This window comes from Cherax quadricarinatus, chromosome 71, assembly GCF_038502225.1.
Source record: "Cherax quadricarinatus isolate ZL_2023a chromosome 71, ASM3850222v1, whole genome shotgun sequence".
Taxonomy (NCBI): domain Eukaryota; kingdom Metazoa; phylum Arthropoda; class Malacostraca; order Decapoda; family Parastacidae; genus Cherax; species Cherax quadricarinatus.
In genome coordinates, this window is record NC_091362.1 from 23504538 (window position 1) to 23524911 (window position 20374).

General features: G+C 42.2%; 1 protein-coding gene and 1 pseudogene across 3 annotated transcripts in view; both read right to left on the reverse strand.

Annotated features, from left to right (window-relative positions):
* The window catches only part of LOC128700398 (uncharacterized), a 229622-nt gene that overhangs the window by 48909 nt on the left and 160339 nt on the right, over nt 1–20374 (reverse strand). For all 3 annotated transcript variants that reach the window (XM_053793604.2, XM_053793601.2, XM_053793603.2), the window contains 2 exons: nt 16422–16541; nt 2434–13977 (listed from right to left, as the gene is read on the reverse strand). In XM_053793604.2, coding sequence (XP_053649579.2) covers nt 2434–13977 — 11544 coding nt within the window. In that variant the 5' untranslated portion in view covers nt 16422–16541. The remainder of the gene's footprint in view (nt 1–2433; nt 13978–16421; nt 16542–20374) is intronic.
* The window catches only part of LOC138854830 (cytochrome b-like), an 80394-nt pseudogene that overhangs the window by 12271 nt on the left and 47749 nt on the right, over nt 1–20374 (reverse strand).

The window sequence follows — 20374 nt, forward strand, 5'->3', positions numbered from 1 at the left end:
CAACGCAAATATTGAATAACTTATATTTCATAAATGTATAACCCAGTTGTATAATTAGAGAAACCTTATCAAACTATATTTTTATAGCATTACCATTCTCTTGAATGCACTGTAACTCATCTAATGACCATATGAACTACAGATCACTACAGATCACTGATTTGATTTGATTAGATCTGATTAATAAATTGTACAACTACATATAGTAAATTGATCATTTTGTTATATTATTCACAGTATTTTTTTTTTATTATCACACTGGCCGATTCCCACCAAGGCAGGGTGGCCCGAAAAAGAAAAACTTTCACCATCATTCACTCCATCACTGTCTTGCCAGAAGGGTGCTTTACACTACAGTTTTTAAACTGCAACATTAACACCCCTCCTTCAGAGTGCAGGCACTGTACTTCCCATCTCCAGGACTCAAGTCCGGCCTGCCGGTTTCCCTGAACCCCTTCATAAATGTTACTTTGCTCACACTCCAACAGCACGTCAAGTATTAAAAACCATTTGTCTCCATTCACTCCTATCAAACACGCTCACGCATGCCTGCTGGAAGTCCAAGCCCCTCGCACACAAAACCTCCTTTACCCCCTCCCTCCAACCTTTCCTAGGCCGACCCCTACCCCGCCTTCCTTCCACTACAGACTGATACACTCTTGAGTTATTCTGTTTCGCTCCATTCTCTCCACATGTCCGAACCACCTCAACAACCCTTCCTCAGCCCTCTGGACAACACTTTTGGTAATCCCGCACCTCCTCCTAACTTCCAAACTACGAATTCTCTGCATTATATTCACACCACACATTGCTCTCAGACATGACATCTCCACTGCCTCCAGCCTTCTCCTCGCTGCAACATTCATCACCCATGCTTCACACCCATATAAGAGCGTTGGTAAAACTATACTCTCATACATTCCCCTCTTTGCCTCCAAGGACAAAGTTCTTTGTCTCCACAGACTCCTAAGTGCACCACTCACCCTTTTCCCCTCATCAGTTCTATGATTCACCTCATCTTTCATAGACCCATCCGCTGACACGTCCACTCCCAAATATCTGAATACATTCACCTCCTCCATACTCTCTCCCTCCAATCTGATATCCAAACTTTCATCACCTAATCTTTTTGTTATCCTCATAACCTTACTCTTTCCTGTATTCACTTTCAATTTTCTTCTTTTGCACACCCTACCAAATTCATCCACCAATCTCTGCAACTTCTCTTCAGAATCTCCCAAGAGCACAGTGTCATCAGCAAAGAGCAACTGTGACAACTCCCACTTTATGTGTGATTCTTTATCTTTTAACTCCACGCCTCTTGCCAAGATCCTCGCATTTACTTCTCTTACAACCCCATCTATAAATATATTAAACAACCACGGTGACATCACACATCCTTGTCTAAGGCCTACTTTTACTGGGAAATAATTTCCCTCTTTCCTACATACTCTAACTTGAGCCTCACTATCCTCGTAAAAACTCTTCACTGCTTTCAGTAACCTACCTCCTACACCATACACCTGCAACATCTGCCACATTGCCCCCCTATCCACCCTGTCATACGCCTTTTCCAAATCCATAAATGCCACTAAGACCTCTTTAGCCTTATCTAAATACTGAAATACTGTTCACTTATATGTTTCACTGTAAACACCTGGTCCACACACCCCCTACCTTTCCTAAAGCCTCCTTGTTCATCTGCTATCCTATTCTCCGTCTTACTCTTAATTCTTTCAATAATAACTCTACCATACACTTTACCAGGTATACTCAACAGACTTATCCCCCTATAATTTTTGCACTCTCTTTTATCCCCTTTGCCTTTATACAAAGGAACTATGCACAGTAATGTTACAAAATTGTAAAACTATAATGCTACAAAATTGAAATGTTCAAATTTAATTGTTTAAAATACTCATTTGTACTTGATACTGTAAATTGTTTACTGTAACTGTTACCATTAAATCTATTATAGCATAGATTATCTTAAGTTAATTTTAAGCCTGCCCATAATGCTCTGCATACAAGGGGCTTTTGACATGTACACCCAACTACTATACTACCTTGTACAACTATGTATCATGTCCTAATAAACTATTATTATTATTATTATTACTTAACAACATACAGTGGACCCCCGGTTAACGATATTTTTTCACTCCAGAAGTATGTTCAGGTGCCAGTACTGACCGAATTTGTTCCCATAAGGAATATTGTGAAGTAGATTAGTCCATTTCAGACCCCCAAACATACACGTACAAACGCACTTACATAAATACTCTTACATAATTGGTCGCATTCGGAGGTGATCGTTATGCAGGGGTCCACTGTACTATAGTTTTAAAATAAAATTCAATATCATACCAATAGTTTAACTTGAATAGTTCAGCTTTGACAAAAATCACAGAATGTCATAAAAAATAAACTTACCAAGCGTTTTCTAGATGGAGTCGTTTCGTCATCAGGCTTTACTTTCTTCTTTTTCCTTATATAGTCGAAACCACTTCTAAACTTGCGGAATTTTCGTCGCGCTCTCTTGGCTGCCCGTGGAACAGATGATTCTCCTAGCACAGACTCAGAACGCTCACTACGCAGCTCTGAGTCATCATCTCCATCTCCCTGAGCTAGTAAAGACCCACCAGGAGTACTTGCACGACTTACAGGAACTGGAGAACACGCATCTTTTACTGAAATTTTTAATTCATCTTTTTTCTCTGTCTTCTTTAATTTCTTACATTTCTTAGTCTCAGTTTTCTTGATTAGATGAATGGGAATGTCTGTGCCAAAAACAGATCTCAACGTGGCAGCATCTTGAATCTGCTTTGCCTTGTTACGTGTTCTTGATTGATACAAGATTGGTGTAAATTCATTTATCCCATTCTTTGTCACAACAACTTCAAAGTTATCTCTGTAATTACTAACGGTTTCTTTCCTGAAAAATGTGGCAATCTTAAGATGATCTGGTGACATATCTTCAAGATCCTTTTCTGTTGTGGGCATTCCAGGTGTGGGCAAGAGTTGAGGTTTGTTTTTAGCTTCCAGTATTAATCTAGCTTTGTTGAGGCACTGCGTGTTGAGCTTTTTATTATTATATTTACGGCCAAATTTTTTTAGCAGGCTGCTAGCTATAGATCTTCGTGACACTGGGATACTGTCAGATGCAGGAAGGTCAGTTCTGAGGCTAGCTAGTGAGTCCAAATCAGAGTCATCACTAGCCATCATAGAAGGAGCTACTGATGGTGTTGGTGTAAGGCCTGTAGGCGTTCTTTGCGTAGCAAAAGCAGAAAATGGACCAAGAGTGAATTTTTTGGATGCAAGTCCACCCTTGGTGCTATCACTTCCAGATTCAGCCAAAACCTTCTCAAAAAATCTCTGCATAACACTGCTAATCTCTGGTCGTGCTGCTACCTTCAATCTGTCATCTTCTGCTACTGCCATGCTTGTCTTGATTATGCCAGATTTACTACGAGTATTTTTAGCAGGAGATGATCCTGATTCACGATCTTTACTTTTTTTGGAGTTAATTTTATTAGAAGAGACAGAGCTCTGATGTTTAGCAGCTTGGCAAAGTTTCTTAGGAAACCTTGCTGTAACTTCTTTGTATTTTTTCACTTCATTCTGCCATCCATGGAGGAAATCATCCCCTGCTCCAAATTCAGGTTTTTTCCAATAATGCCTCAATGCTGTCTCCTGAAGGTTTCCAAGTTGTTTCTTCATGTCATTATTTACTTCACTTAGCCACACTTTCATTTCTTTCACATCTTCTCTGTTTAATTCGTCATCTCTAATTTTCCTCAACTTTTCAATGACAGAGTCATTTTCAAACTCTCTTTTATCTTCAAAATCTAGAGTCTCATCCTGTAATTCTTCTTTAACTTCTTTTTTAATGGAATTTTCCATATCTGCAATATCACATGCCTCATCTTTATTTTGCTTTTCATCTGAGCTCTTTTCTTCTGTATCACTCTTTTTCAAATCATCACTTTCATCACTATCAACAATAAGGTTGCTCTTTGAATGATTTTTCTTTTTGGTTGGAATGTCAGAATTTTCACTACTGTCTTCAGCAGACTTTTTAGTCTTCTTTTTGCTATCTCTTTTTCTTCGATAAATTTTATTTTTGTTCTCATTTGTTTCATCAAATTCTGAGGAAGAGCTTCCACTCATCTGCTTTCTTCTTTTGCCTCTTTTTGATTCTTGAAGTTTTCTCTTCATGCCTCGAGTCTTTCTTGATATTACTTCTGCCTCTGAATCTTCATCCGAATCTTCCCTTTTATTTTTGTTCTGTTGTTTTCGGCCTGTTACACCTTTTTTCTTTCCCTTTCTTGCTCCAATGTCATCATCATCATCAGATCCCCATGTTTTCTTCTTGCATTTCCTTACCTTCAACAACATTTCCTCTGAATCACTTGAATCCTGCTTCTTCTTTCTCTTTTTATTTTTGTGGGACTCTTTATATGTCTCCAAATCACTTGAGGATTTGTATCCTCCTCTTGTTCTTCTCCTAGGTAATATTTCTTCTGAATCACTGCTATCACTATCCCATTTTCTACCCCTTCTTCTTGGTTCTTCTTCACTGTCAGAACTCCTTCCTTTTCTTCGTGGCCTTGCTACCTCATCTGAATCAGAGTCTTCACTATCAGAATCATCACTACTGACAGAACTGCTATCACTCTCACTATCACTGCTAAGGGAAAAGTCAGAGTCTTGCTTATTATTAGGTTTGTTTTCCTTATTTCTTCCCCTTCCATAGCAACCCTTTCTGTTTCTTCTTTCACTTTCACTCCCACTGCTTATATAACCTTTTGCTAACTTCCGTGAATGGCCTCGTCTTTTGTCTTTTGATCTTATTTCTCTTTTCAATTCCTCCTCAAAATCACTAGCATCTTCATCAGGAATCATTTCTGTGGCACTCTCATCAGAATGTGATGCATAAGTAAGAATTAAACGTTCTACTTTTTTATCCTTGATGCTCTTAAATTTCCCACGGAATTTAACTGGTGGTTCAGGTTCACTTTCCTCCTCCTCTTCAAAAGCATCTGCAGGAGGTGGTACAATGAGATCATTGTCAATAGCATGCTGTATTTGAATTTTCTGTAAATATCTCCTTCCTAGTGTTTTGCTTTTCTTGCTTGTTACCCCTTCAAGATTCAATGCTAAATCATTAATGAACTTATTTATACTCAGGTCCCATTCACTTTCCACTGATGGCTCTTCCTTCTTGATTGTGCAAGGCTCTTGTATACATACTTTTTTGCTTAGAAGAGACTCAAGGTTATCAACACTCTGAATTTTTCTTTGAAGTTTCTCAGCTAAAGCTGCTTTGCCTGGCTCTAGTATCTTGCTTGTATCCTCTGGCTGGTCTGATTTATGACTTTCTTCTTCCTTGAATTCAAAAACAGTGGAAGTCTTTGGTTCACCTTGACTATCACTAACAAGTGAAGGTTGAGTGGGTTGTTCTGCAACATTGTAAGGTACATTTTCAATTCGATTATTAGGATGAGGCTGGTTGCCCTTAACCCCTGGGGTATAGCGGGTCCAAGGCTCCAATCTGATGCCACTCTCAGCATTCCGAGGGTCAAATGCTTTTTGCTCACCTTTCGTACGTATTCGCAATAAATCATAATCCTGCGAAGTCCTGGCTTTCACTAATGATGGCACTGGTTGGTGGATTGTAGGATCAAGTTGACCTTTACTCAGTAGCTTATCCTGTCTGGCTACAGAGTATTTAGAGGGATGCATATGCTTAGGATACTGAGAGGCACCAGGAACATCTTCAAGCTTGACAGATGAATGTGGAAGCCTTGTTGGCTGGCACTGTGGGTTCTGGGCATGATGAGGATGACCTTGAGGAGGATGAGGCTGAGAGGAATTAGAAATGTTTCTATAAGAAGAATGAGATGTACGGGACTGAGAGGTGAGTGGCCGAATAGTCTGCTGGGATGGATACATAGAGTGACACACTCGTGTAGCATGTGGTAAACGCATCTGAGAAGTACCAAGATGTGAAGTGTGGGCCCTCTGAGAGCCAGACTGAGAATTCTGTGTTTGACCACGACAAAGATGAGCATGAGATGGAGAGGGATGTGACTGAGCTTGTGCATGATGAGAGTAAGACTGAGAAGTATGAGGATAAGACTGAGAGGAATGGGAATAAGACTGAGAAGGATGGGGATGAGACAGATGAACATGCTGCTGAGAAGGTTGGGGCTGAGGTTGGGAAGGACGTGGAGAAGTCCGAGATGGAAGAACTGTAGCTTGAGATGGAAGAGGAAGGGATGGGTGAGAATGAGCCTGAGAGGTATGGGAATAAGTTTGGGATTGATGGGAAGAACCTTGTGCATATGAAGGGGCTTGAGAAGGGCGAGAGGGGACCTGAGGAGAATGGCGATGCATTTGAGAAGAGAAGGAGGAACCTTGGGAAGGGTGATGACTTTGAAAATGATGGGAGAGAACTTTAGAGGAAGAAGGTGGACCTTTGGAGGCATGAGAGTAAACTTGAGAAGGATGAGTAGCTTGAGAGGAATGAGGAGCCTGGGAGGAATGAGGAGCCTGGGAAGGATAAGAAGCCTGGGAGGGATGAGGAACATGGGAAGAAGGAGCAGCCTGAGAGGGATGAGGAATGTGGGAGGGATGAGGAACCTGAGAAGAATGAGGAGCCTGAGAAGGATGAGGAACATGGGAGGGAGGAGCAGCCTGAGAGGGATGAGGAACATGGGAGGGAGGAGAAGCCTGAGAGGGATGAGGAGCCTGAGAGGGATGAGGAACATGGGAGGGAGGAGGAGCCTGGGAGGGATGAAGAACATGGGAGGGAGGAGCAGCTTGAGAGGGATGAGAAGCTTGAGAGGGATGAGGAGCATGAGAGGAATGGGGAGCATGAGAGGAATGAGGAGCTTGAGAGGGATGAGGAGCTTGAGAGGGATGAGGTGCTTGAGAGGGATGAGGTGCTTGAGAGGGATGAAGAGCTTGAGAGGGATGAGAAGCTTGAGAGGAATGAGAGGCTTGAGAGGGATGAGGTGCTTGAGGAGGATAATGAGCCTGAGAGGGATGTGGAGCTTGGGAGGGATAAGGAGCTTGAGAGGGATGAGCTTGGGAGGGATAAGGAGCTTGAGAGGGATGGGGAGCTTGGGAGGGATAAGGAGCTTGAGAGGGATGAGGAGCAGTGTGAGAGGGATGAGGAGCAGCTTGAAAGGGATGATAAGAACCCTGAGAGGATCGAGAAGCAGCATGAAAGGAAAGAGAAGCTAGGGATGTATGAGGAGCTTGAGAGGGATGAGAAGCAGCTTGAGAGGGATGAGTAGCTTGAGAGGGATGAGCAGCTTGAGGGGGATGAGGAGCAGCTTGAGAGGGATGAGGAACAGCTTGAGAGAGATGAGGAGAAGCTTGAGAAGGATGGGAAGCCTGAGAGGGGTGAGGAGGAGCTTGAGAGGGATGAGCAGCAGCTTGAGAGGGATGAAAAGGAGTCTGAGAGGGATGAGGTGTTTGAGAAGGATGCAGAGCAGATTGAGAGGGAGGAAGAGATTGAGAGGGATGAGGAGCAGCTTGAGAGGAATGAGTAGTAGCTTGAGAAGGATGAACAGCAGGTTGAGAAGGATGAACAGCAGGTTGAGAAGGATGAACAGCAGCTTGAGAGGGATGAGCAGCAGCTTGAGAGGGATGAACAGTAGCTTGAGAGGGATGAGCAGCAGCTTGATAGGGGTGTGACATATTTTGAGAGGGATGGGGGGAGAGTTGAGGAGGGAAGGGGTAAGAATGATGATAGGTATGTTTGTCAGAAGGATGGGGAGGGGAATGGAAAGGCAAATGTTTTGATAGATAGGACACTTGAGAAGCATAACGAGCTTGAGAAAGATGGAGAGAAGTGGCTGGAGGTGCCTGTGAAGGATGACTTGAGGCTTGAGTGGGAAGAGCTGCTCTAGTTTGTGAAGGCTGAGTTACAACTTCTGAGTGCTGCTGCTGGGCCGACTGAACAGTAACCTGAGAGGAAAGGGGGAGAACTTGGCGTGAATGTAGGGATGAGTGGGAGGGAGCTTGGGGAACATGAGATGCAGCCTGAGAAAAATAAGAGGGACCATGAGAAGTGTGAGAGGTAGCTTGAGAAGTGTGAGAGGGAGCCTGGGAAATGTGAGAGGGAACTTGGGAAGTGTGAGAGGGAGCTTGGGAAGTGTGAGAGGGAGCTTGGGAAGTGTGAGAGGGAGTTTGGGAAGTGTGAGAAGGAGCTTGGGAAGTGTGAGAAGGAGCTTGGGAAGTGTGAGAGGGAGCTTGGGAAGTGTGAGAGGGAGCTTGGGAAGTGTGAGAGGGAGCTTGGGAAGTGTGAGAGGGAGCTTGGGAAGTGTGAGAGGGAGCTTGGGAAGTGTGAGAGGGAGCTTGGGAAGTGTGAGAGGGAGCTTGGGAAGAGTGAGAGGGAGCTTGGGAAGAGTGAGAGAGAGCTTCAAAAGTGTGAGAGGGAGCTTGGGAAGTATGAGAAGGAGTTTGGGAAGTGAGAGAGGGAGCTTGGGAAGAGTGAGAGGAAGCTTGGGAAGTGTGAGAGGAAGCTTGGGAAGTGTGAGAGGGAGTTTGGGAAGTGTGAGAGGGAGCTTGGGAAGTAAGAGAGGGAGCTTCTAAAGTAAGAGAGAGAGCTTGGGAAGTAAGAGAGAGAGCTTGGGAAGCAAGAGAGGGAGCTTGGGAAGTAAGAGAGGGAGCTTGGGTGGTAAGAGTGGAAACCTGGGAAGTAAGAGAGGGAGCTTGGGAAGTAAGAGAGGGAGCTTGGGAAGTAAGAGAGGGAGCTTGGGAAATAAGAGAGGGAGCTTGGGAAATAAGAGAGGGAGCTTGGGCAATAAGAGAGGAAGCTTGGGAAGTAAGAGAGGTAGCTTGGGAAGTAAGAGAGGGAGCTTGGGCAATAAGAGAGGGAGCTTGGGAAGTAAGAGAGGGAGCTTGGGAAATAAGAGAGGGAGCTTGGGAAGTAAGAGAGGGAGCTTGGGAAGTAAGAGAGGGAGCTTGGGAAGTAAGAGAGGGAGCTTGGGAAGTAAGAGAGGGAGCTTGGGAAGTAAGAGAGGGAGCTTGGGAAGTAAGAAAGGGAGCTTGGGAAGTAAGAGAGGGAGCTTGGGAAGTAAGAGAGGGAGCTTGGGAAGTAAGAGAGGGAGCTTGGGAAGTAAGAGTAGGAGCTTGGGAAGCAAGAGAGGGAGCTTGGGAAGTAAGAGAGGGAGCTTGGGAAGTAAGAGAGGGAGCTTGGGAAGTAAGAGAGGGAGCTTGGGAAGTAAGAGAGGGAGCTTGGGAAGTAAGAGAGGGAGCTTGGGAAGTAAAAGAGGGAGGTTGTGAAGTAAGAGAGGGAGTTTGGGAAGTAAGAGAGGGAGTTTGGGAAGTAAGAGAAGAAGCTTGAGAAGTAAGAGAGGGAGCTTGAGAAGTAAGAGAAGGAGGTTGGGAAGTAAGAAAGGGAGCTTGGGAAGTAAGAGAGGGAGCTTGGGAAGTAAGACAGGGAGCTTGGGCAGTAAATGAGGGAGCTTGGGAAGTAAGAGGGGGAGCTTGGGAAGTAAGAGAGGGAGCTTGGGAAGTAAGAGAGGGAGCTTGGGAAGAGTCACAGGAAGCTTGGGAAGAATGAGAAAGTCCTAGGGTAAAGTGAGGAGGAGCTTGTGAGAAATTAGACTGTGCTTGGGTAGAGTGAGAAAAAGCTTGGGCAAAATGAGGGGGAGCTTGGTAAGAGTGAGAGGGAGCTTGGTAAGAGTGAGAGGGAGCTTGGAAAGTGAAAGCAGCAGCTTGGGAGAAATGAGGATCTTGGGAAAAATGTGAGGAAACTTGAGAAGAATGAGAAGCAGCTTGGGATGTGTGATAGTGAGCTTGAGAAGTAAAAGGGGGAGCTTGGGAAGTGTGTGAAGGAGCTTGGGAAGTGTGAGAGGGAGTTTGGGAAGTGTGAGAGGGAGCTTGGGAAGTGTATGAGGGAACTTGGGAAGTGTGAGAGGGAGCTTGGGAAGTGTTTGAGGGAACTTGGGAAGTATGTAAGGGAACTTGGGAAGTATGTGAGGGAGCTTGGGAAGTGTGTGAGAGAGCTTGAGAAGTATGTAAGAGAGCTTGGGAAGTGCGTAAGGGAGCTTGGGAAGTGTGAGAGGGAGCTTGGGAGGTGTGAGAGGGAGCTTGGGAAGTTTGTGAATGAGCTTGTGAAGTGTGAGAGGAAGTTCTAGTATAATGGGTAGAAGCCTGGGAAGTATAGGGAGGAGCTTGAGATGAATGATGTAGAGTTTGCGAAGAAAGTGAGGCAGTAACATAAGAAAAGTGAGAGTGGGAAGAGTGTGATGAATGAGGGTGCGCTTGAGAAGTGTTGGGAAATGTCTGTGAGGGATGAGAGGAAAGCTGTGAATTAGGATGATCACGGGTAGAAGAATGAACTTGTAAGGGATAGTTATAAGCTTGAGAATTGTGCATATGGATTTGTGGGTGAAGCTGAGAGGGTTGTGTGAGGGGTGGGCATGCCTGTGAAGGAGTAGCTTGCAAGTTATGTGGCTGTAGTGGATGTTGTGCATGAGCTTGGGAGAAGTAGCCCTGAGCTGCATGATCCTCTACATGTGGCCCCTGATGAACTCCATGAGGCTCACTGGGTCGAGTCATATGTACATGTGATGGATGAGTAGATGACACCTGAGAAGCTTGTGCTTTTAATGGAGGGTTACAATGTGGATGAGTTGGATGAATAGATGGTGCTGCTACTGATGGTGGTCTTGCTGGTGGTGTGGAGTGTGGTGGGTAAGTCTGGTGAGCTGAATATGGACTAGGAGGGAGACTTCCTGGATAAGAAAGACTTGAATGCTGTGGTGAAGAACTTGCTGGAATCTTCTGGGGATGTGGAGAAGACCGAGGGGTTCTACCCTGCTGGCATGGATGAGGAGACACACCAGAACGTGGTGATGCTGCTACTGAATGTGGAGAAGCTGATGGATGTGGAGACGCGGCTAGATGTGGTGACACGGAAAGATGTGGAGATACAGAAGAATGTGGCGAGCCAGAAGGATGAGGAGATGTTTGATTTGATCGCTTGCCTACATACAAGGAATGAGATGCTTCATTACGCTGTTGAGTATATAAATATGCTTGTTGAGCTGCCTGCTGTGGTGTGAGATGTGGTGGCGGTGGTAGAGAAACTGCTGTTAATGATTTCATAGCTTGAGGAATATTAAATGGTGAAGGTTGCGTAGTTAACCGCTGCTGCTGTCTCTGCTGTTGACTTGCCGTATACGGATACTGGTAAGATTGTGTTACAGACGTAGTTACAGAAGGCTGAGAAGAGTGACTACTAACGTGTGCTGATGAAGCCTGTGGCATTCTACTTGTGGCTGGCTGAGTATATGGCTTTTGCATTTTCCCTTGCACTGAATGTTCCACATTCACTTGTGAGTGATGCACAGGAGAAATAGTACGTGCTGACTGGGAGTATGGAGTCTGAGGTAGTCTTATGTCTGGAGGACGTCCATAAGTTGAATAAGGATGAGGAGGTTGAGCAGAAGAAACCCTTGAACCTTGAGGTAAAGTGCTAGGGACGGAAGTTGGTATAGGGTATTGTTCTGATAAATATTTTGTTTTATCACTGTTGGACTTGGACTGCTCAGAAATGTTCACCCATGCTCTGTAATTATCACAAACATCTGAATGCTTTCCATGCATATACTTTGGATCCATAGCAGAGTTAAGAGTCCATTTTTCTAAACTTAATTCTTTCCTGTCAAGAAATGGATCTCTTCTTTCAAGACTTGGATTTCTTCTTTCAAGACTTGGATTTCTTCTTTCAAGACTTGGATCTCTTCTTTCAAGACTTGGATCTCTTCTTTCAAGACTTGGATCTCTTCTTTCAAGACTTGGATCTCTTCTTTCAAGACTTGGATCTCTTCTTTCAAGACTTGGATCTCTTCTTTCAAGACTTGGATCTCTTCTTTCAAGACTTGGATCTCTTCTTTCAAGACATGGATCTCTTCTTTCAAGACATGGATCTCTTCTTTCAAGACATGGATCTCTTCTTTCAAGACCTGGATCTCTTCTTTCAAGACCTAGATCTCTTCTTTCAAGACCTGGATCTCTTCTTTCAAAACTTGGATCTCTTCCTTCAAGACTTGGATCTCTTCCTTCAAGACTTGGAACTCTTCCTTCAAGACTCGTATCTCTTCCTTCAAGACTTGGATCTCTTCTTTCTATTGCAGGATTCCTATTAATCCTTCTTTCTAAGCTTTTATCTCTTAATTCATTACCAGAATCTCTCCTTTCTAAACTTGGCTGCCTTCTATCAGTACCAGGTTCTCTGCCATATCGAATATCAAGTTCTGTTTTCAGTGTTGCTGCTGCTAGGAGATGGAGACCACGATTTTGATCTGAGAGCGAGTCTTTGTGTGCACTGTACATAGATTTATTGTGTGGATGAGCAGATAAATGAGCATCAGCTAACTGTCTAGATGGGATGCTTGACTTCGAAGGTGGTGTATGACTTCTTCGAGGTAGCTTAGCATAGTTATCCAAATATACTGGGTCACCTGCACGCTTAACAGAAGATAATGTGTGAGAATGCCGTGCAAGTGGGTTCGATGATGGTAGAGGACTAGGAGAACCGTTTATCCCATACTGTGTAGATACATGAGATGGAGGTGTTGCTCTTGGAGTCCCTGAAATGCTTGGAGCAACCTTGGGTACATCTCTCTGAGTTGCCGATGGGATTTTATTAGCCTTATTTGGTGAAGTGACAGGAACAGAGCTTGGAGTACATGTAAGATCACTTTGGCATAGTTTTTCAATAGTTACTCCACTCATAAGAGGAGCACTAAAACTGTGTTCAAGATCTGGAGCAGTTGAATCTGCAGTTTGTCTCACAGTTTTGACAGAGAGATCTAGGGCAGAATCTTCCTTTGGACAGGAAGCTGTTGGTTTACCTCTTGAAGACTCTCTCTGTTTGTCTAAGGAATAGGAGCTGTGAGATCCATTAGGATACAATGAGTCACGTGACCCATTGACTTGCAAACTTTCTACACTCCTAATATAGGGATCATCTGATTGTTTTACACTTGCTATATCATCAACCTTCTTTCCTAAATAAAGAGCATCCTTGGAGCCGTTCACACTAATGGGGGTTACAGCAATGTGGACGGATGGAGCCAATTTCTCCAAGGGTTTGGCTTCAGGAGCCCTATACAGTTGACCCCACTGTTCATGATGTAAATCTACTTTTGGATCTGATTGCGTCTCGAGTGTCCGAAGGTTTGACCTAGTTTCAGTTCTAGGTGGATATTTACTGTCTAAATGATTTTGGGGATCTGAAGATAAGGATTGAGAGATAAATGAATGAGAATGTGTCCTTAAGTCACTGGAAGGAGCAGACTGAGAGCTGTATGGTCGTGCAGGGATTTTTGAATCTCCCTTTATACCAGAATGTGTGCTGTATGGTCGATTAGGCCGTAATTCTGCTGAACTAGGAGCTTGAGTTGTGTATGGATGAGAAGGTGCTCGACCTTCAGGAGATACACTTGAATGAGTAGTATACGACTGAGTTGGCATACGAGGATCTATTACAAGAGATGGTTGGCTGTTATATGGGTGAGATGGCATCCGTGAATCATGTAGGGCATTTGGCCTCGTGGGAGCTCCTGCTGTTTGCCGTAAATGTTCTAGGTGAGCCAGATAACGTGCCTCATTTGTGGTTTTTGTGGTGTGTGGTTGTAAGAAAGACACTACACTGTATGGTGAAGCAGCTTGTGTGTGATCTGGAAGCTTATGTGAAGGTGTAGCAGGTGTTATAGGGCGGCTAGGAGGCAGCAGACCAGGCAGACTAGTAGCTGTTGCAGCACCTGTAAAGCCTGAAGAGTGCTGGTATGGGTGGTAGACATGAGCAGGTGGCAGTGTGGGCGTGGCTGGGGGTGTGGGTGTGGGCGGAGCATGAGTTTGGTCCTCCAGTGTGGACCCATCATATCCACGAGTGGAAGTGGGCAGCCCTTGGAAGAATGGACGAGTATTGCCCAAGAAAGAGTCCATCTGCAAAATAACAGTTGTCTTAAAATATGGCTATAAAACATTTATAAATGAAGAAATTGTAAGAAGTAACAAGAATAAAAAATTAATGTACATATCAAATGCAATGCAATTAAATAAATACAATTTTATTTCAACTTGATAAACTCAATACTGTAAGCCCATTAAGTAACAAACTAGTAGGGGGGAGTCGCAGAGTGCCCTTAACCTTTTCAATGTCGGTCCCGTTATATTATGGCTTTGAAGCCATATAAGCTTTGAACAGTAAATTTGGGCCTAGACATGAAAGAATGGGTCTATGCAGTAAGTATGAACCCTATAAAAAAAAAATCCTGCAGCACGCAGTGCATGAAAAAAACTGCGACCATGTTTTTAGTTTAAAACAGTGAATTTGCGGTGTATTTTTGTATGGCTTTTATGATTGTAGTCTCGGTTTCTTGGTCTCATTTGGTAGAATGGAAGATATATTAAAGAAACAGTGATGATTTTGATTGGTTTCAGGACTGAAAGTAGCTTGAAACTGAGCTCAAAGTAGCAGAAATGTTTGATTTTTGTCAATATTTCAGAGTACACTTGTCTAATACGTGTCCAACTGGCCTGTCTAATATGCATTTATAAATGCACTGACATTATTTACACAATTATTACTATAATGCAATAGTCAGTATAACTAATCTTCTATTTTTTGTGTGAATAAAAATTCAAAATGGAAAGCAAGTGTAATATGAGAAGCCTGGAGATGTGACTAATGAACAGAGGAAATGTTTTTTTAGTGCCAGGAATGTCTACAGTGTTTATTCTGGACCCTATTTTTAAAGTGGCAATTTTTTAATTTTGTGTGAAACTGACCAAGTTACCGAGTTCTAATCACTTTATTGGGTAGTTGAAATAAGTAAATGAGCAGTTTCTTGTACTCAATCATTAGAATAGAAGGAATACTAGCAAAATAGCTATGACTTTGGTCAACTGGAAGAATGGAATTGGCGACAAATAGGACGCAAAGTGGGTGAAATCGCTGATGCGTAAATATCACAAAGATCACTAACTTTCTGAGAGCATAATTCCGTACATTTTTCATCAAGTTTTGTACTTTTGGTTTCATTACCTTCAGAAAAAGATTCTCTATCATTTTATAAGAATTTTTTTTTAATTCTGCGACCCCAAGAACAAGTTTGAGTGCAGGGGTCGTGACCCTGAAAGGGTTAAATCAGAAAAATTTTAAAAATACAAAAAAAGGTGCAAAAGTACTCTAATGTATACCTAATATAGTACTATGCATATAATTTACTGATTACTAAAATAAAATTTGAAAATCAATGAGTTAAAAGTGCAATTTGCACAGTGGTGTAAACTCCAGTGGATTTTGCCTGTTATTTCATAAGTTTGTTACATCAAGGTCCATTAAATTGATGGTTTACTGTATTGTATAAACTGAATCAAAATGTATTAAGTAGTATACACCAAATGTATGTGAATACGTATACTGTGGTACCTCGGGATACGAACAGCTCAAAATTCGAACAATTATGTAAGTGTATTTATGTAAATGCTTTTGTAAGTGCATTTTTGGGGGTCTGAAATGGATTAATCTAATTTACATTATTCCTTATGGGAACAAATTCGTTCGGTATCAGCACTCAAACAACTTGTCGGTTTTTCAAACCATTCATCACAGCCCTCTTGAACGAAATAAATTTGTATCCCGAGGTACCACTGTATATGAATTTTTTTTTTTTTCCAACAAACCGGCCATATCCCACCAAGGCAGGGTGGCCCAAAAAGAAAAACGAAAGTTTCTCTTTTTAAATTTAGTAATTTATACGGGAGAAGGGGTTACTAGCCCCTTGCTCCTGGCATTTTAGTCGCCTCCTACAACATGCATGGCTTACGGAGGAAGAATTCTGTTCCACTTCCCCATAGAGATAAGAGGAAATAAACAAGAACAAGAACTAGAAAGAAAATAGAAGAAAACCCAGAGGGGTGTGTATATATATGCTTGTACATGTATGTGTAGTGTGACCTAAGTGTAAGTAGAAGTAGCAAGACGTACCTGAAATCTTGCATGTTTATGAGACAGAAAAAAGGACACCAGCAATCCTACCATCATGTAAAACAATTACAGGTTTTCATTTTACACTCACCTGGCAGGACGGTAGTACCTCCCTGGGCGGTTGCTGTCTACCAACCTACTACCTAGACTGTATATAAATGTACACATTTATTCCAGTTTGTTGTGCTTTTCTTACTAGTTCCAGCTGTAACAGAACAAGTGATTTGAATAGCAGACTTCTGTCTATGTCTACTGTATATATCTTTGCCAGTAGAAACATTCTAATAATTTCAATAAGACACAGAAAATAGGAAGGTAGCAAAGTGACAACTGACTTTCCACCACAGTATATTTCATACACAAACACTAGTTTACAGTATCAATGGCATGTACATACACTATATGCAGGGAAGGTGGTTGCTGACTACATCACAGAGACAGACGTAGTGTGATGGATACTTAGCTGTTAGTTCTCACAGATCTTGGTGCTGGGACTGCCCCTCCACTGCACACACACCTACAATAAGGTATAACTCTTTACCACACACAACACAAAAACATACAATGATGGTATAAATATATAGAAGATTCTACTTAACCCTTTGACTGTCGAAGGGCCCAATCCTGAAGTTGCTCCTGGTGTCGCAAAATATTCGAAAAAAAAAAAAATTATTTTTTCTTATGAAATGATAGAGAATCTTTTCCCGATTGTAAAGACACCAAAAAAACGAAATTTGATGGAAAACTGACGGAATTACGCTCTCGCGAAGTTAGCGACTTCGGCGATATTTAAAAATCGGCAATTTCGCCCACTTTGAGCCCTATTTTCGGCTAATTCCGTTATTCCATTCAACCAAACTCATAATTATTCCTTCAGAACTCTATTTTTTCTATCGATTGAGCACAAGAAACTGCCCATTTACCGATTTCAACTACCCAATAACATGGTCAGAAATTTGCAATTTGGCCAATTTCACGAAAATTAAAAAATACGACAATTTCAAAATAAGGTCCAGAATGAACAATGCAGACATTCCTGGCTCTAAAATAAGATTTTCTTTGTTCATCAGTCATGTCTCCAGGTCCCTGTGATATTACTCTTGCTTTTTATTTTGAAATTTTATTCAAACAAAAAATAGAAGATTTACTGTTATGCAGACTACTGCAATACTGTAATAATTGTAAAAATTACATCAACCCATTCATGACTGCGTATTAGAATGGCTATTTGGACATTTATTGGACAATGACATCATTTGTTTACTTTTGAACATCGGCAAAAATCAAACATTTCCTGTACTTTGTGCTCCATTTCCAGGTTCTTTTTATAGTAAAATTAATCAAAATCACCTCCATTTCTATAATATAGTTTCCGTTCTATCAAATGAGACCATGAAAACGAGAATACAACCACAAATACTATACGAAAATAGACCACAAAGTCGGCATTTTAATTAAAAAAAACGGTCGGAGTTTTTTTTTTCTCATTATGCACTGCGTGCTCCAGGATTTTTTTTATGTGGTGCACACTGACCACACAGACCCATTCTCTCACATGTGGGCCTACTAGCTTTCTCCTGCCTGATTTGAAGCCACTAGAATTTATGAGTATATATACGTCAAACACGGTACCTCACAAACGTATATATACGGCCGCGACAGTCAAAGGGTTAATTAACTGTAACATCAAATTACCAAAAGTTCTTGACCTTCCCCACTTAATGAACATTTTATGTTCGTACAAACACTCAATGCCAGACAATCATCAACAAACAGATGTGAATTCACCTGAGATGCTGGTCTAATAAAACACATTACTGAGTTCCTGTACATCAGTATATTATATCCAAAACAGAAGGAAAAAAATAGCACCGATGCAGTGTACAAAAAATGTTAACAAGTGCAACCATGGTGTAATAGTATACAAACTGCAGGAAAACGGAATAACTGGAAAATTGGGCAGAGAGACTTTTAGCTTCTTAACAAATACAAGAAAAAAGAAGAAAGCAGCAGTACTAGCAACAATATCAACAGCAGCAGAAGCAGAAAAGCAGTAGCAGCAGATGCAGCAGCAAGAGCAGAACAAGCAACAGCAGAAACGGAACAGCAAAACAGCAGCATAAAGTAAAACGACAGGAAAAACAAAACACCAACAAAATGAAAATAGCAGCAAAATAAAAGTAACAAAACTAATGAAAAAAAAACAAGTACAACAACACAGCAAAACAAACGTTTTGCTCTCCAGGAGTTTTGTCAAGCTGTTACAAACAATACAAGAACACAAGGTATATACTACTGGCAGCGGCAGCGACAGTCGCCAACAACAGCAGCAGCAGTTCTCTTACTAATACTACACAGCTGATGAAGCTGCCAGCTGCCTTTATTTTGTTTAATGCTTGAAATGCAATTACTGATGATTCAAGGCATTTTCGTCTTCAGAAATTGGCTTCTTTAATCACAAGATAGGAACTGTTAAATTACATTAAATGGTTGGTAGAATTTCAGTGTTATTCATGTGCACTGTTCAAATTATCATTCCTACATGCACTGATATGTTCACTGAGACACGTTTCCAGGCTCTGTGCTGTTTCACTGATGTACATATAACTCGTCACAGCCTCCATTGGGGATTGTGTAAACACCTACGTACACAGAACTGAGGTTCTTCAATTTGGTCTTAGTCAGGTCTTTGATAGATGTGCTAGTCCTGATGGTGACTAGTGTTGCCTTGCGTGAGTACTTTGGAGGGTGAGGAAAGGATGACGTGACCTGTACAAGAATAACAGAGGTTGATGGGAATGATGGTCAGTCAGTGTTACACCTGTGACTGATACTGCTCACTCTTAAACATTCTGCTAATACTTACCACCATGCACACTGGTAATATCACCAGTAACCACAGTGTAGTTATCACAGTGCAGGCACCACAGCATAGTTACCACAATGTAAGCACCGCAGCGTAGTTACCAGTGTAGGCACCACAGTGCAGTTATCAGTTCAGGCACCACAGTGAAGTTACCACAGCTTAGACACCACAGTGTAGTTGCCACAACACAGTCACCACAGCACAGACACCACAGCATAGGCACCACAGCACACACACCACAGCATAAGCACCACAGCACAGACACCATAGCATAGGCACCACACTGTAGTTACCACAGCATAGGCACCACAGTGTAGTTACCACAGCATAGGCACCACAGCGTAGGCACCACAGTGTAGGCACCACAGCGTAGGCACCACAGTGTAGGCACCACAGCGTAGGCACCACAACACAGACACCAGTGTAGACACCACAGTGTCTAAGGGCAATGTGTGGTGTAAATATTATGCAGATATGCAGAAAATTAATAGTGTGAAAATTAGGAGGTGTGGCATTACTAAAAGTATTATTCAGAGGGCTGAAGAGGGGTTATTGTGGTGGTTTGGTCATTTAGAAAGGATGGAGCAAAATAGGATAACTTGTAGGGTGTATAAATCTGTAGTGGAGGGGAGGAGGGGTAGGGGTTGCTATAGAAAAGGATGGAGGGAGGAGGTGAAAGTTGTATGTGGACATAAAGCATTCATGTCTGAGCATGTTAGATAGGAATGAATGAAAATGAATGGTTTTTGGGAGTTAACTAGCCGTTGGAGTGTGAGCAGGTTAATATTTTGTGAAGGGATTCAGGGAAACCGATTAGCCAGACTTGAGTTCTGAAAGTGGGAAGTATGGTGCCTATACATACATGTATAGTGGACCCTCGACTAACGCTATTAATCCGTTCCTGAGAGCTCATCGTTAGTCAAGTTAATTTTCCCCATAAGAAATAATGGAAATCAAATTAATCCGTGTAGGACACCCCAAAGTATGAAAAAAAAAATTGTTTTACCACATGAAATATTAATTTTAATACACACAAACTGAAGAAGACATGCACAGTTACATGACACTTACCTTTATTGAAGGTCTGGTGATGATTGTTGGGATGGGAGGAGGGGAGAGTGTTGATGGTCTTAGTGTTTAGAAGGGGAATCCCCTTCCATTAGGACTTGAGGTGGCAAGTCCTTTTCCGGGGTTACTTCCCTTCCCTTTAAATCTCTCAAACCAACCTTTGCTGGCCTTAAATTCACTCACATCACCACTAGTTGCTAGCATTTTTTTCATTAAATCGTCATGCAACTTCCTAGCCTTTTCACATATGATCGCTTGAGAGATGCTATCTCCTGCTATCTGTTTTTCGTTTATCCACACCATTAACAGTCTCTCAACATCTTCGAGTACTTGCGATCTCAGTTTCGAAAACATAGTTGCACCTTTGGCAAGAACAGCTTCCTTGATTGCCGTTTTCTTGGCCACAATAGTAGCGA